Source organism: Lepisma saccharinum, chromosome 24, assembly GCF_977018435.1.
Source record: "Lepisma saccharinum chromosome 24, izLepSacc3.1, whole genome shotgun sequence".
In the NCBI taxonomy this organism is placed as follows: domain Eukaryota; kingdom Metazoa; phylum Arthropoda; class Insecta; order Zygentoma; family Lepismatidae; genus Lepisma; species Lepisma saccharinum.
Genome location: NC_139252.1, coordinates 50,404,386 through 50,418,310, shown reverse-complemented (window position 1 = coordinate 50,418,310; position 13,925 = coordinate 50,404,386). Strand labels below are relative to the sequence as shown.

The window sequence follows — 13,925 nt, the reverse complement described above, 5'->3', positions numbered from 1 at the left end:
AGGAAGCAATTTATCCTAATTTATTGTACAAACAGGCACGCCATAATGAGCTAAACTGGTCATGTAATGTTTTCTTATTCTTTCACCACTGTTCTCGAAGAGTTTAGATTTGAACCAAGGCGGGTGAATAACAGGCGACACAATCGCTGAAAACGAGCGGACATTGGGTAATGAACAATTACGTCAAACGGTTTATCCAATCTATGCAGTGCTGTTCTACGAATTATTTATTAACATTTATTAATTCTAGACAGGAGCCAAGGATAAAGCATAGTTCATACACAGAGAATGAGCTTGCTGGATGCTATGTAGAAAACATAAAATTCGATTAATGTGAAATGATTTTAATCATAGTAGAAGTGCACAAGTACTGCTCGGCAAATTGTCCATGACTATTTTCATTAACTTTTTCTTGCATCCTACGTGATTTTAAGGACTGGATTTTTTTTCGTATGCTGATGCAGAGGTTGTGAGCAGCTTCTTTGGCGTTATGTTTCAATTCTTAAGCTCTCATTGCGTAAATCCAAGAGTAAATATGGTAATGGACAAATTGCATGGTGAAACTCATGCATTCCACTCTACATAACTGCATGTAAAGTGGGTATGTATTGTATACGAATCGTTGGAAATGTAACCTCGTGAAAAGCCTACTGGACAGTTAAGACACGTGCCACACGAAGAAATAGATTGATGTCAACATACAGCGGGAAAATAGTCGATTTGACAGCAGAACATATATCCCTAATTGCTCTTGCTCATACACTACGTTAAATAACCTTTGCTAGGATTACAAGGTTTGCCGTAGAGTACTAGATGTTCCGCTTTCCTTTCAGTGCAAGGCGCCAAAGAGCATGTCAATTCGTTTTCCAGTAAATTTGGCTTTCGTGTAGTAAGTTAGGGCGTAGTCCCTGTATGCAGTTCCGGTACCTTCCGGACTAACGATCAACTTCTCTCTCTCCCGACTCAATTTTCACCTTCGTATAGTGACCAGTCGATATTCCGTGGCACGTTGAGAGTTTGCATGAGAATGAAGCTTTACTTTGCATGTTTTCTATTTCATACAGCGTCTTCTGAGCTAGCATGTTCCCTGTGTATTGAAGATAATTGCATCATTTTATTAATCTGAGTAAATTGTATCAAACGATGTTAAGTTAGTTTTGTGCTCCATGCACAGAATCATATTCTACTTCGCTCATCCTCGACAGCAAAACGGCAGTGAAGAATCTAAAACGCAGAAATACAGTATATTAAAATTAAAACTCACCATATTTCACTTGTTTAACCACCATTGCTGTACTACGCACCAACGAATTCTTAATTGGAGTTACAATTCCCTATTTTGCATATTAGTATGATCGTTGCAACACTTCAAGTGGTGATTGAGGAAATGAAGGTTATGCAAGCGTTTAATATTACTATTTTATGCTAATTCGTCATTATGGCTCTTACGAATTATTAACTCTTTAACTGTGACAAAACAGTAAGAAATTACAACCGTTCAGCCCTTGCACTAAGCGTTGTAATGCCACTCTGAACTCAATCCTGTCGTGTTAAAACTCAAGTTACGGCATCTTGTTAAACAAATGTGCATGTAGTCTATCTTGTAAGCTAAAGTACGGTTAACGAGTGGAAGTTGTTACTGTAACAAAGATATGGCAACGCGTATGTAATGGTCAACGCAGTGTTGCCAAAAAAATTAGGGACATCATATTTGAGACATTTTGGGTGCCCTTGTACTTTTAAATGTATGGATGATTTTAAGTATTCCGAAAATGCACTGAAATATGTATTGTTCATTGGTTGAAGAAAAAACTTTATGTAACACTATTTGAGTCAGGACATTGATTGTAACATAGTTGCAAGGGGATAACACTATCTTTAAAATGAAGTAGTAGAATGTAAAGGAGTCTTTACTCACTTTGTCAGCATTTTATAAAATTTATTTCCAGCGAAATTTAAAACTGAACAAAGCTAGTTTGTAGTTGCCACAATTCTTGACTTAAGTAATGGATACAAATACATCCATTGTTTTGTCTTTTTTTTTTTTAACGTAAGCGTGTGTATATAAAGTTTACTATTCATAAAATACCCAAACAGTATTTAATACTGGCGAACAATATTGTCGCCTATTGAAACAAATGTTTGGTTGCCAGACACTCTCGTATTTGGGACAATCCAAACTTCTTTTCTCTGTGAAGATAGTTGACAGTAATGTAAGTTGAAAATAGGTTTTGAAAAAAGGGATGCGCAAACATCCCTTCGCACCCCCTTCCCCTGGTATCTCCCACCGCCCGCCCATGGGAGTTGTTCTTGACAAGTTTTAAGGGGAAAAACTGAAAACTGTCCAACACAATGAGGCGGAAGAAATTAATTCGATAACAAAGCAGGAAGCAAAACGCAATAACGATTTTCGAGGAAACTGCCATTGTACAGTGTTGAAACACATAATCCCTTTGTTTATCTACAAAGAGAAGCAAAACGTGTCAGCTTTTTTAAAGGCCTTTTCGGTTACACCGCCCTTTTTTACATCCTATTTACACCTCAAACCTATGTTCTTGAAGGTGTTGGACGATGAAAAATAAGATTAATGACCTTATTTATCTTCGACCATGAATAGTAAAGAGATAAACGGCTGGGTTTCCTTGTTGAGAGGTTTTTGGTCTAGGTTTGCTCTGCTTTTGAACACACTGCAGATGTACTAGTTTGAAGTTTGGCCTTCAGAGGTCATTACTTACTGTTCCTCCTTTGGTCTTTTTCTTTACGCCTGTTAAGATTGTGTAATTAATGACTCACGCTTTTCGGCGTCTGCAGCCGATCATAACCGGTGCATTTCTTTACTATGTAACAAGACTTAGACATATGGCTGCAAAAATCATCTGCTTTGTGTTAGCTGCATGCAGCGAGCTTCCTGCTTCTGGCGCTAGGTGTCAGCTCGTTCATCAATCACGTTTGCAGCCTTCTTTTATCATCACAATCCAAAGCCGTGTTTACGGATCAATTTATGAAATGTGTTTTTGAGTACTAGTAACGTGCTCACGATTTTCACCAAAGGGGGGCGGGGTATGTGGCCATGAGTTGGTTTATTATTCATTATTTACCTTGGGAGTACTATATTTTGACACGTTTTCCCGTATACAATGTTTCTGTGAGCAACTCTGGGGCAAGAGATAAAACTTCCAGGAACACACACGTCAGATTATGAACTGCTTTCAGTGCCGGATCTAGAAGTCTTCCACTCCCTCCCGGAAAATATTATCAAAGGATCCCCTCTACCTACCTACCTTTACACACATACACACACAGACACCCCCCACACATATATATACACACACATATACACACACGCACACACACACACACACACACACACACACACACATATATGTATATATATGTATATATATATGTATATGACACTGTTTTCTCACATCTAGAAAATGATATATTTGTTACAAAGATGCAGTCATAACTTTTTCCTTATTAAAGGTAGGTTGAAGAAACCTTCACCACTGCATTTCTCGTGAAATTCTAGCCTGATTTGATTCTAGTCTGACTGCCACGCGAGAGGCCCGGCCTTGGTGATCTAAGGTCGTAATTTTTCCGGCTTTGTCCCCACATAAAACGGCTCCAGGGCCCAGCCAGCCTCAATTCAATTGGTACTCTGTGGGGGTAAAGGCGGCCGGAGCGTGGTGCTGATCACATCCCTTCCAAGATGGCTGACCTCGAAAATTAGTGCGACCTAGAAGTGCCTTCATTGCTCGGCGCTATATGCACAGAGAACTTTAACTTTATCTTTACCTGAATAACTTCGTTTATTTTTTACATACACATATACGAACCCTGTACTATGTGAATGGCTGAGAGCCCCCTAAATGCTTAATTGTCTCCGCCCCTGATTGTTGATCCGTCACTGACTTCAATACAAACATGGAGTCAACCTGACGTCATGTTGACCAAGAAGATCACCTACGGTACGCACAAACTACAGACATTGTAAACTTCGTATGAGAAATGTGTGTGCAGAACCACCTGGTGGCAAATTTCAAATGGCACTATATTTTCGTGCGAGTGTCGATCTAAATTCACGTGTGAGAATAAAATACAAAAGAATATCTACACTGTACCCGAGTTTCGAACACAAGACCTTAATTTCGAAACACAAAACCATCTTTTGCAATTGATTTCTTGTAATTTAATATTTGTTTGTGTTCCATTGTTGTTACGCTGAGAAGTACAATTAACTTAACCTGGTAAAAATTATGTTTTCTTGTTCCTTTGGTTGTTTCTAACGGAGTTTTTTTTTCTTTCAGACACGTGCGATCATAGTGATATGTACGGCAAGTCTGCTGGATTCCAGGGGCAATTTAACTATCCAGCATTCACATTTCCTGGACCACAGGTGAGCCATGAGTCATATCTAGTGATTAGGAATGTATCATATTCATTTGTTAGGTGTACAGCTTTATATTTGTATGTTTTGTCTAATTAATTGCCACCTCCGGATCAAAGTTTGAACAGGTAAGCCATTGACTTATATTAAGTAGGGATTTGCTGCCTGCGTGCGCAACATTTTGGATGGAAACATTGCATTCTCTTTAGGTACATCCCATAAAGTTTATTTTTCTTGCCAATCAATAAGAGATGTCCTAATTTACTCCTGTTTCATCTACCAGAAAGAAGATTGCGTGGAATGAGGACAGTGTTGCCGACTCTCGTCACACAAAATTCTCTTAACATCCATGCAACAATAAAGTACGGAATGAAGGGCAAAGTTCGACATTTTTCAAACATTGAACGAGTTTACGATGTTAGCTGCTTATGTAACGTTGCTGTTTTGCCTGCTGAGGTTAATCGCGACGATGAGAATGAATGAAAGAACGAGCACAATGCAATACTCAATCTGGGCTCGAACCCAGAAACTTGAGGTGCGAGGTCATTAGTGTGGTGGTATCGTGTGCTCAGGACTTTCGAGGGCGTGGGGGTGTATGTTCGTATTTAGTAATCTGCCCTCATTTTGCCATCTTTTCCTGCCACTGACGTTCTTTTTTTTAGTAATGCTGGGCAAAAGGGCGGGTTACATGACCAGGGATGCCCAAATCCTTATAGAATGTTATTCTGATAGAGATTATCCAAATATCCGATATTCGGATTATCTTAATTATTCGGACAGTTTTTTTTAAAATTCGTTTTACGGGCTAACCACATATTCTTTCATTCGTCATTTTTATCTACCAATCCTTCATCGAATCTGTTCTATTCGGTGCATTCGAAACAGATATCGGATAATCGGGATCCCACTGTACAGTGGAATCTATGAGTATTACCGTGCAAATTGTCCATGACTGTTTTCATTAATTTTTTTCTTACATGCTATGTGTTTTTAAGCGATGGATATTTATGTGTACTGGTGCATAAGTTATCAACATCTTGTTTTGAGTTTTCTTTTAATTCTTGAAGCTCTTATTGGGTCAAATAAAGTTCACGAACATGGTGATGGACAATTTGCACGATAATACTCATGGATCCCACTGTACTTCTGGTTATTTTACGTCGTTTTTTACCTCTTTTGGTAATCCGGACGATGATGAAACACGTGGAAGGAACGAATACAATTAAACGTTTAATCCTTCCCCAGGATTTGAACCAGATGTTCCTTCCTTAGGCTTAACCGTTCCGCAATCGGTATTGACGGCATGTATGGGTGGGTCTACATAGAAAACGAGTTAGCACGTAACGACGCCCAAAAAGGTCCAGTTAAAGTTGTTTTTCTTCTTTTCTTCTTCTTCACCATATTTAGTGTTTTCCTCCCAAGGTTGGCAACTCTGATCGAAGAGTCTCCGCCTCATTACTCTCTGCTGCGGATGACTGACGTGATCGAACTGGTTGGGAAGTGTTAACATTCAGGAGAAAACGCACGGCTGATGATGCTTTTGCGTGCCTCCCACGTGGCGTGCGTGCACGAGCTGCTTCAATCATTCCCTCCAAGTTTCCAGAACTTGGTCCCAATTTTCACTGCAAGAGGATGCGCATGCGCAACGTAGGAGACACGCGCGACACCTGTACGCGTGTTATGAAAGCGCTTGTCGAAGCACGGTTCCTTAATTTTTGACGGTCTCACTATCTTCATTAATTTTAACCTACACTGTGCGAAAATTACTGGCCCACCTCTAAGTACTCCACTTTCCTCTGACCAACAACATTTGGGATGAGAGGAAAAGAAGCTCCATCAGAGTCATCTGGTGACACTGTGTGAAAACTGAATGATTGACCTGGGTGGCAAGAAACAGCCTCACTCTTCTTCCATAACTCTGAAACTAAGAGAGATGGAAAGGTGAAACTTTGTAGAAAGAAAGACCGTCCAAATTTGAGCTAAATGGAAAATAAATCATCAAAAAGGGAAATCTTAATGTCAAATAGAGTAGAGATTTTCTTGATCGGTCTGTTTACCAGTGAGGGCTCAATACCCGGACTTCTCGAATGTTTACATACTTTGTAGGACGCAAATATACAAGCGAGATGGAGGCATTTGAGATATCATGTAAAGTACTTGTAAAACGTGCCCACCGCTGAGATAATTTGCTCATAATAGGCAGTAGGAGTGCTGGCTATTGACTTCTGGGTCTCCCTGGAAAGGATGTTGCGGGTCTTTATCCAATATTTTCCGAGGGCAGGCGGCTTCGTATGATGACATCATACACGGGGTTATCATTGTGCGACCTGCAACTGACGGAAGAGCTGCTTCGGAACTTTTACCCAAAGCTATCTTCCATGTTGAACTTCTATTGCCACCGATTCTTTCACGAAATGCAGTACTAGACCCCCCGCGTAGAAACATTACAATCTTTCCTGAACTCTAATCAACACATTCTTCACTTTTGTATCCAAGGTTTCGATCTAATCCCGCTAGTGCACGAGAGTCAGATTTTAAACGCCCAATAATATTATAATTATTGTCGTCGTTGGTATTTACTGTTGAAGAAATACATCGAGATAAAATATAGCACTCCCCTCAGGGCCAAAAATTTACAACCAGAAAGGGAATTCTCCCACATTCTCTTTGAAATACCACCCGATTATAGTCTATATTCCCAAACAGTTTGAACGTCAAGACTTGATTGTATCTACAGGATGATTTAAGTCTAATTGATCACTTTGTTACAAAACGTACTCATTGAATTCGCTACCTTCGCACACTACCAGCAAGAAACAAATAATTACATGTTGAATCATCCTGTATTATTATTGTTATTGACGTTTTTCTTTTTATGGCACAGTTAGGTTTATTTTTAAAATATGCAAATTTTAAAGCAATATTTGTTTTTATTTTTGAAAATATTGTACGTTTAATTATAATTACATGTTACTAGTGTGGAGTGTCTATTTGTAAGAAATACAAGTCATACAAACACAGCATACTGCAGTCATGAAAAAATTATTACAGGAAACTATATCATGCAGTTTAAAGAGGAAAATCCTTTTAAATATGAATAGTGTTGTCCTGTTGTTCATGCTTTTTATAATAATAGAAATTAATACAAAATGCTTGTTAAATCCCGCTTTCCGTTCAAACTGTAGATGCAGTTTCTCGAAACATATATAAACATTTTTTTATATATAAAATGATGATATTCACAATATCAAAAGCTCTGGTAATGCATGTGAAACACAGCGGCCCAATCTTCACACCTGTCTTATCTTTGGTAATCAGAAAAGAAAAACGGTTGCATCTTTTCTGACGAGTCTTTTATAATTCTGTAAGTCAATCGTGACGAAGAGAGTGAATGAGAAATTTTTGAGAGAAAGAAGAAACACACGTAAACTTTCAATTGATTTTTTTTCTTCCAGGATTCGAACCCAAGGATCCTTGCTTCGTGCTACATTAAGCAAAATAAATAACTAATATAGAAACGTTTTCGGAAATTCTTCAACCCTTTCCCCACAGAGATAATGTATTCTACAGTAAAATCATCAGACTGCTTCTTACCCAAATCTAGTGCACTGGAAACACTGTCTAGTCCCGTCACGTGTTTCGATACCACATGAATATTATCGCTGTTTATGAGTGTAGGATAAGAAATCACTGCTTTGCTTCTTGAAGTGACCCTGAAAGTTCGATGTTCACATGTTTTTTTCTTGTCCTCTCTTGCAGAACCAGTACGCTCAGATGCTTCACACGGGGAAAACTTACCACCACCAATATTCGCTCGAGGACCAGGGAATTGATATGACGCAGGTAAGTGATTACTTCAGTGTGGAATATAGATTTAGGTTTGTTTACTTGCTGTTTTTCTTTTTCGTTCGGGAATTATTGTATGACGTAGTTTGGTACCACAGTATTGCCCCAATCAGCAGTTACAGAGTGACTTTTTCCAGTTAACACATTATTATAATTATATAATATACAAAATTATAATATTATTTTTAGGTCATTACGTCATCTAAATCGTCTTCGTTCGACATAGTGAACGGGTCCAGTTGTATAAATTGTACCTCATACATTCTTATCTACTGCAGAGTTAGTGAAGGATTGCGTACATAGGCAATATCACGTCACAGTAAGGATTGGATTTGTCGAAGCTAGCGCCTTCAAGCGGACAGGCTCAAATTTCAAGTACATCCTGCCATTTCACGTCTTATTTGCTCTTGCACAATTGATCTTCGATGTATAAGCTATATCATGATTATATACAGTGGAAGTAAATAAAGCCAATCCACAAGCAAGGTATAGTGACATTTTACGCATATTATTGATACAATGAAATTGCTGCAGAAGTGGTGGTTTTGTAAAATATATATATATCGCTGTTTATATTTATATATTTATATTAACAATACCGGTGTTACACCTGAAAATTTTAAAATACCGGTAATAAACAATTTCAGGTAACCAATAAAGATGGGAAATAAAATTATTGAAGGGAGAGTTAGAACTACTTGCGAAGTAATTCACGTGCAGGTTCTAAGGGAATCCACCAGCCTGTTTAACCACATTCATCAAACAAACCAATATTTGCTTTTCAGTCATGTTATTTAGTGTAAAAGTAGCTAATTCGATACAGGAACTAGTCATTCCAGTTATATTTAGAGCAATTACTGAAGATTAATATTAAGAAACAATTGAGATTCGTTTACTCGTTGGACCTGCCATCTGACGGAGTGTTCTAAACAAGATGTGTGACAAATAGAACCGAGTTTTCCATCTTTATTAATCCATGCTCCTATCTCATATATCCTTGAAACTGCGTTTTAGGTTTGACCAACTCACTTTCGAAAGGCTCATCTATCGTCCAAACGAATGAGGTTGCTAACACATTCAACCATTACTGGAGATATTTTCACTAGTAAAAAATAAACGAGTGTAGCGTGTTTTTTTTAACTTGTAGCTCCCAGAAAATCCGAAATATTGCTTCGCCACGATCTAGAGTTACATGTTGAATGGTTTTTGTCTCGTGTTACATGAAACGAACTTATGGAACAAGCTTATCAACAGTTGCTTAGTGTTCAGAGGATTAGCAACCGAATTAAGCTGTCACAATATTGAAGCGATTTGTCGCCAAAAACAACTGTTCACAGGAGTGGATAAAGCCAAACCACTTCTCAACGAGATTGACAGCTTGGTTAAGGCAGAAAATAGCCTGGGAATTCTTTACAGACGTGTTTATTTTCCTTCCCGGAGTATTTGCATGGCTGGAGATCCATGGAAAGCGGGAACAAGCAGCTGTGCCTGTTATCACTCATCTACGGCACAACGACAACGTTCCAGTGTTGCCAAGTCATTTGCTAAAAAAATCGGTGCTAGAGTTTTGATAACATTCAATGGAATATTTTCGCTTTGTCAAAAGAACCGCCAATCACTTTATTTTGTTTACATCGCAGTAGCTCACTGGCTATCTTCTTTCATGGTTTGATGAGTGAGAAAAGGGATAACCCCCAAAAAATATGGAAAAAAATATTCGCTATAGTACTTTGGCACTCGTGTCGCTGCCAACATGGCTGCGGAGGGAATTTTTGAATTTGCATTTGCAATGTACGAAATCATTCAGCAATCTGGGTTCAGTGACGTGTAAAGAAGTTAGAAGTGTGATTCGAACGAAGCTTTTGCTTATGATTGTGAACAAAAAAATAGAAAATCCAGTCAAAACGAACGCGCATGTACTTACAGCTGTAGTGTAAAATAATGATGTTATTTGCTCTGTAACTGCTGATATCCGATATTCATGACTTATGTATTCAACATATCTGCCCGAAATTACATAGTTTTAACAGGTGAAATATGTCGTTAGCGTTCTTATTTATGCAAGTAGGTGAAGTTACGAGAAACTGTTTGCTTCTATTGGTGATTAGATATTAGCTTGGCATTTTGGGCACTTTATTGAGCTCTTATGTGAGGACAAGACAAATGACAACAAAATGTAACGGAAGATGGTTTGGCTGGTTGTCGTAGGTTTTAAGTGTCTCTGGAAATAAACACTTGTTCAGTTATCAACGTACTTTTCCTGTGTTTTTTTTATATATGTGTCCATATGCTGAGCAAAGAAATCTCACTGCAGGTAGTTCCAAACTCTCTCACCAGATGGCATATCAGATAGCTGGAAAACTGAAAGTGACGCTAATTTATTATCGCTTTCGCCCTGATTCTGATTCTAAGATGTTCTTTTCACTGCTATTCTGCTTCTCGGCTATTCATTTCGCGGTTTCAGTGAAACATGTTTAGATTTTTAGGGAAAGGAATAACGCAAATCAATTTACTTGTTTCACAGTGCAAATAATGTAGGATTGGCACCACTGGAACATAAAACAGGGGCTTGGAATCTTGTTCTGGGTCCGCAAGTCCCCCCCTTTTCTCCTCCGTACTTCTTTTTCACCCCATTCGTGTTTTTTCTTCACGACGGCTGAGATCATGTTCTGGGTCCTCAACTTCCGTTTTGCGTGCGACTGCGGAGCCATCTGGTGTGCATCCTCGACAACGATTAAGAAGAATACGGTGAGGTAATTCTAGAGCTGAGGATACTCTTGCCGGTAGTACTATCCCGTTCATTTGTCTTTGTGCTCCGTCTTGTCCGCAGAACAAGGTTCAATCACGAACGGAGATATTTCACAGCCATGCTCTAAAAGAAGGCTCCATTAGAGAGAAGAGGAAAAAAAGGGGGGGGTTCGTTCGGATGCTTTTACCACCTCCGCGGCTGTCATTAATTATTTCATGAAACTCGATGACTCTGGAAATAAAAATACACGTTTCAGCATTACGGTGACCTCTGGCGCCGACAATACCTGGTGGCAACATAATGAAGCTCGTCATTGGTGACGTATCCAATCCACCCCGTTTCGAAAATGCTGCGCATGCCACTGCTCGGCATGGTGCCTGGATGGGCAACGTAACGCGAAAGAACTAATCAAGATGAGAGAGAGGTATAGCGAGAAGAATACTTGTTACCTGAGACTGAATTTATCGTAAAAGTTTTCGACATTAAAATTATTGCCAGAGGAATATTCGACACTGGAATTAATGCAAGAGAAATACTCCGGGATCAACGGAGAGGGAGAAAGGAAGATAGGAGAGAGAGAGGGGAGAAAAGGAAGGGGAGAGGGGGAGAAAGGAAGGAGAAAGAGAGGGGGAAAGGAAAGAGACAGGGAGGGGGAGAAAGGAAAGAGACAGGGAGGGGAGAAAGGAATCGGAGAAAGAAGGGGAGAGAGAAGGATGAAGGAAGGGGAGAGAGAGGGGGAGAAAGGAAGGGGAGAGAGAGGGGAAAAGGAAGGAGAGAGAGAGGGGAAAAGGAAGGAGAGAGAGGGGGAGAAAGGAAGGGGAGAGAGAGGGGGAAAGGAAGGGGAGAGAGAGGGGGAGAAAGGAAGGAGAGAGAGGGGGAGAAAGGAAGGGTGAGAGGGGGGAGAAAGGAAGGGGAGAGAGAGGGGGGAAAGGAAGGGGAGGGAGAGGGGGAGAAAGGAAGGAGAGAGAGAGGGGGAGAAAGGAAGGAGAGAGAGAGGGGGAGAAAGGAAGGAGACAGGGAGGGGAGAAAGGATGGGGAGAGGGGGAGAAAGGAAGGAGAGAGAGGGGGAGAAAGGAGAGAGGGGGAAAGGAAGGAGAGAGAGATGGGGGAGAAACGAAGGAGAGGGGGAAGAGCGAGGAAGTAGAGTAATAAAGAGGGAGAGGATAGGGAAAAAGAGAGATATATATATACACGACAATGAGATTAATGCGAGGGGAATAGTCGACATCAGAATTGTAGTGCAAGGAAAGCGTGAGGATTGATCGTCACTGGAATTAGGAATAGTCAACATCAGGGTTATTGCGAGGAACATCCTAGATACCGGAATCAGCTCTCTCTAGCTTTCTTAAAACCGAAGATAATCTTATCCATCCTTACCGACTTCCTTTAGGCCCATCTCAACCCTCATTCATCGATACCGGAATCAGAACGAGAGAAATACTTGAAACAGGAATTCAACTCCCCTATTAATGACACCCACAGTGGTCGCCTAATATGAAACCCGGAGCTGTGAAATATGTTGTTACGAATCAATGTCAGAGGCAAAACTATCCAGGGTCAGTTCCGAAAAGGGAAGGGATTGGAGATCAGTTTTGTCTTGAGCGCGAGTGTTTTCAGAGAACATGATTTCGCTAGCCACAGCACTGTCATTACAGCTGCTGCCTCGGACGCGAAGTCTCGAATTTCTTATCTTTCCCTAGAGAAATAATATTACACGGTTTATAATAGAATACCTTGCTTGTAAAAACTGCAGTGCTTTATGTTTTCCTATGTACACTCACCGGCAATACAAAACAAATTGGACACCTTAATCCTGAAATACTCTTATTCCTGCAAGGAGTTGTGTGTGCTGCGTAACTCGACGGCGATAATTGGATTTTAATAGCAAATTTTCAATGCCAACTTCTACCACCGCCGTAAAGTTAGGCAACACACATAACGCCTTGCAGGGAAGCTAGTATTTCCGGATCTAGTTTTCCATTTTTATTGCCGCTGAGTGTACGTAATGAATGTAGTTCGTTCGAGCTTATACATGAAATGCCACACCATTAGTGTATGTCTTCTGTCACCGCAAGCAATCAACGCTATCCTGTTGCTTCTATTAACGCAGATGCTTTCTTACAGAGTCCCGGAAGAGACAGCCCCGGATCTTCAGGCTCCGGATCTAGCAGCGGGTGTCGCCACAGCACAGCTAGCCTGGACAGCGGGCGGGCGTCAGGTTACCTGCCAGCCAATCCCGCTCGACTTTCCATGGACTCCAGCCCTCGCTGTTCGCTGTCGTCCTCATCCCTAGGGTCCACAGACCCGGGACACAGCCCCGGACCCCGACCCGGACCGGGACCCATACCCAGGGTCGAGAGGATGATGCACCAAGGAGTTCCGGTAAGTCACCCACAATTTTTTTTCAGACTAGTTTTGGTTCGGAAACTCTTAGGTTGGATACACTTACGTTTAAATTTTTACAGCAGCTGGATACACTGAAATCGGTCATGGTTAAAGTTCCAAGACCTAATGCTTTGTACAATCGACGCAGTATATTTACAGAAATGAGCACAGTTTTGTTTTCAGTGTTCATTTTTAGCTGTGCCAATCTATAATAGCTTTACGTAATGAACATTTACACTGGAATTGTGCACTCTCAAGTCTACAAAGTTGGAGGAGCGATTTATATGTACTATCTACAGGGTGATTTTTTTATACATGGAACCATTGGAGTTAGCCATATGCCTATCACGGACATGGCGCAACCTGACAACGAAATTGCGCACCACTGCTGCTAATATATTTCTGCTTCTACGGCATTTTTCAGTTGTTGAATTGTTGTAGGGTTAGTGTGAAATACTCTGTCTTTAAGGTAACCCCAAAGAAAATAGTCACAGGGGATCATATCCGGTGACATTGGTGGCCATTCAAACCCCTTCCCGTGCACTTGGGGATAAC

The 13,925-nt window shown here is 40.4% G+C and overlaps 1 protein-coding gene across 6 annotated transcripts in view; it reads left to right on the top strand.

The window, feature by feature from the left end:
• LOC145978225 (uncharacterized) overlaps positions 1 to 13,925 on the top strand; it is a 323,131-nt gene that overhangs the window by 249,578 nt on the left and 59,628 nt on the right. For all 6 annotated transcript variants that reach the window (XM_083110697.1, XM_083110694.1, XM_083110695.1 and 3 more), the window contains exons 3-5: positions 4,311 to 4,399; positions 8,150 to 8,233; positions 13,110 to 13,367. In XM_083110697.1, the coding sequence (XP_082966823.1) occupies positions 4,311 to 4,399; positions 8,150 to 8,233; positions 13,110 to 13,367 (431 nt within the window). The remainder of the gene's footprint in view (positions 1 to 4,310; positions 4,400 to 8,149; positions 8,234 to 13,109; positions 13,368 to 13,925) is intronic.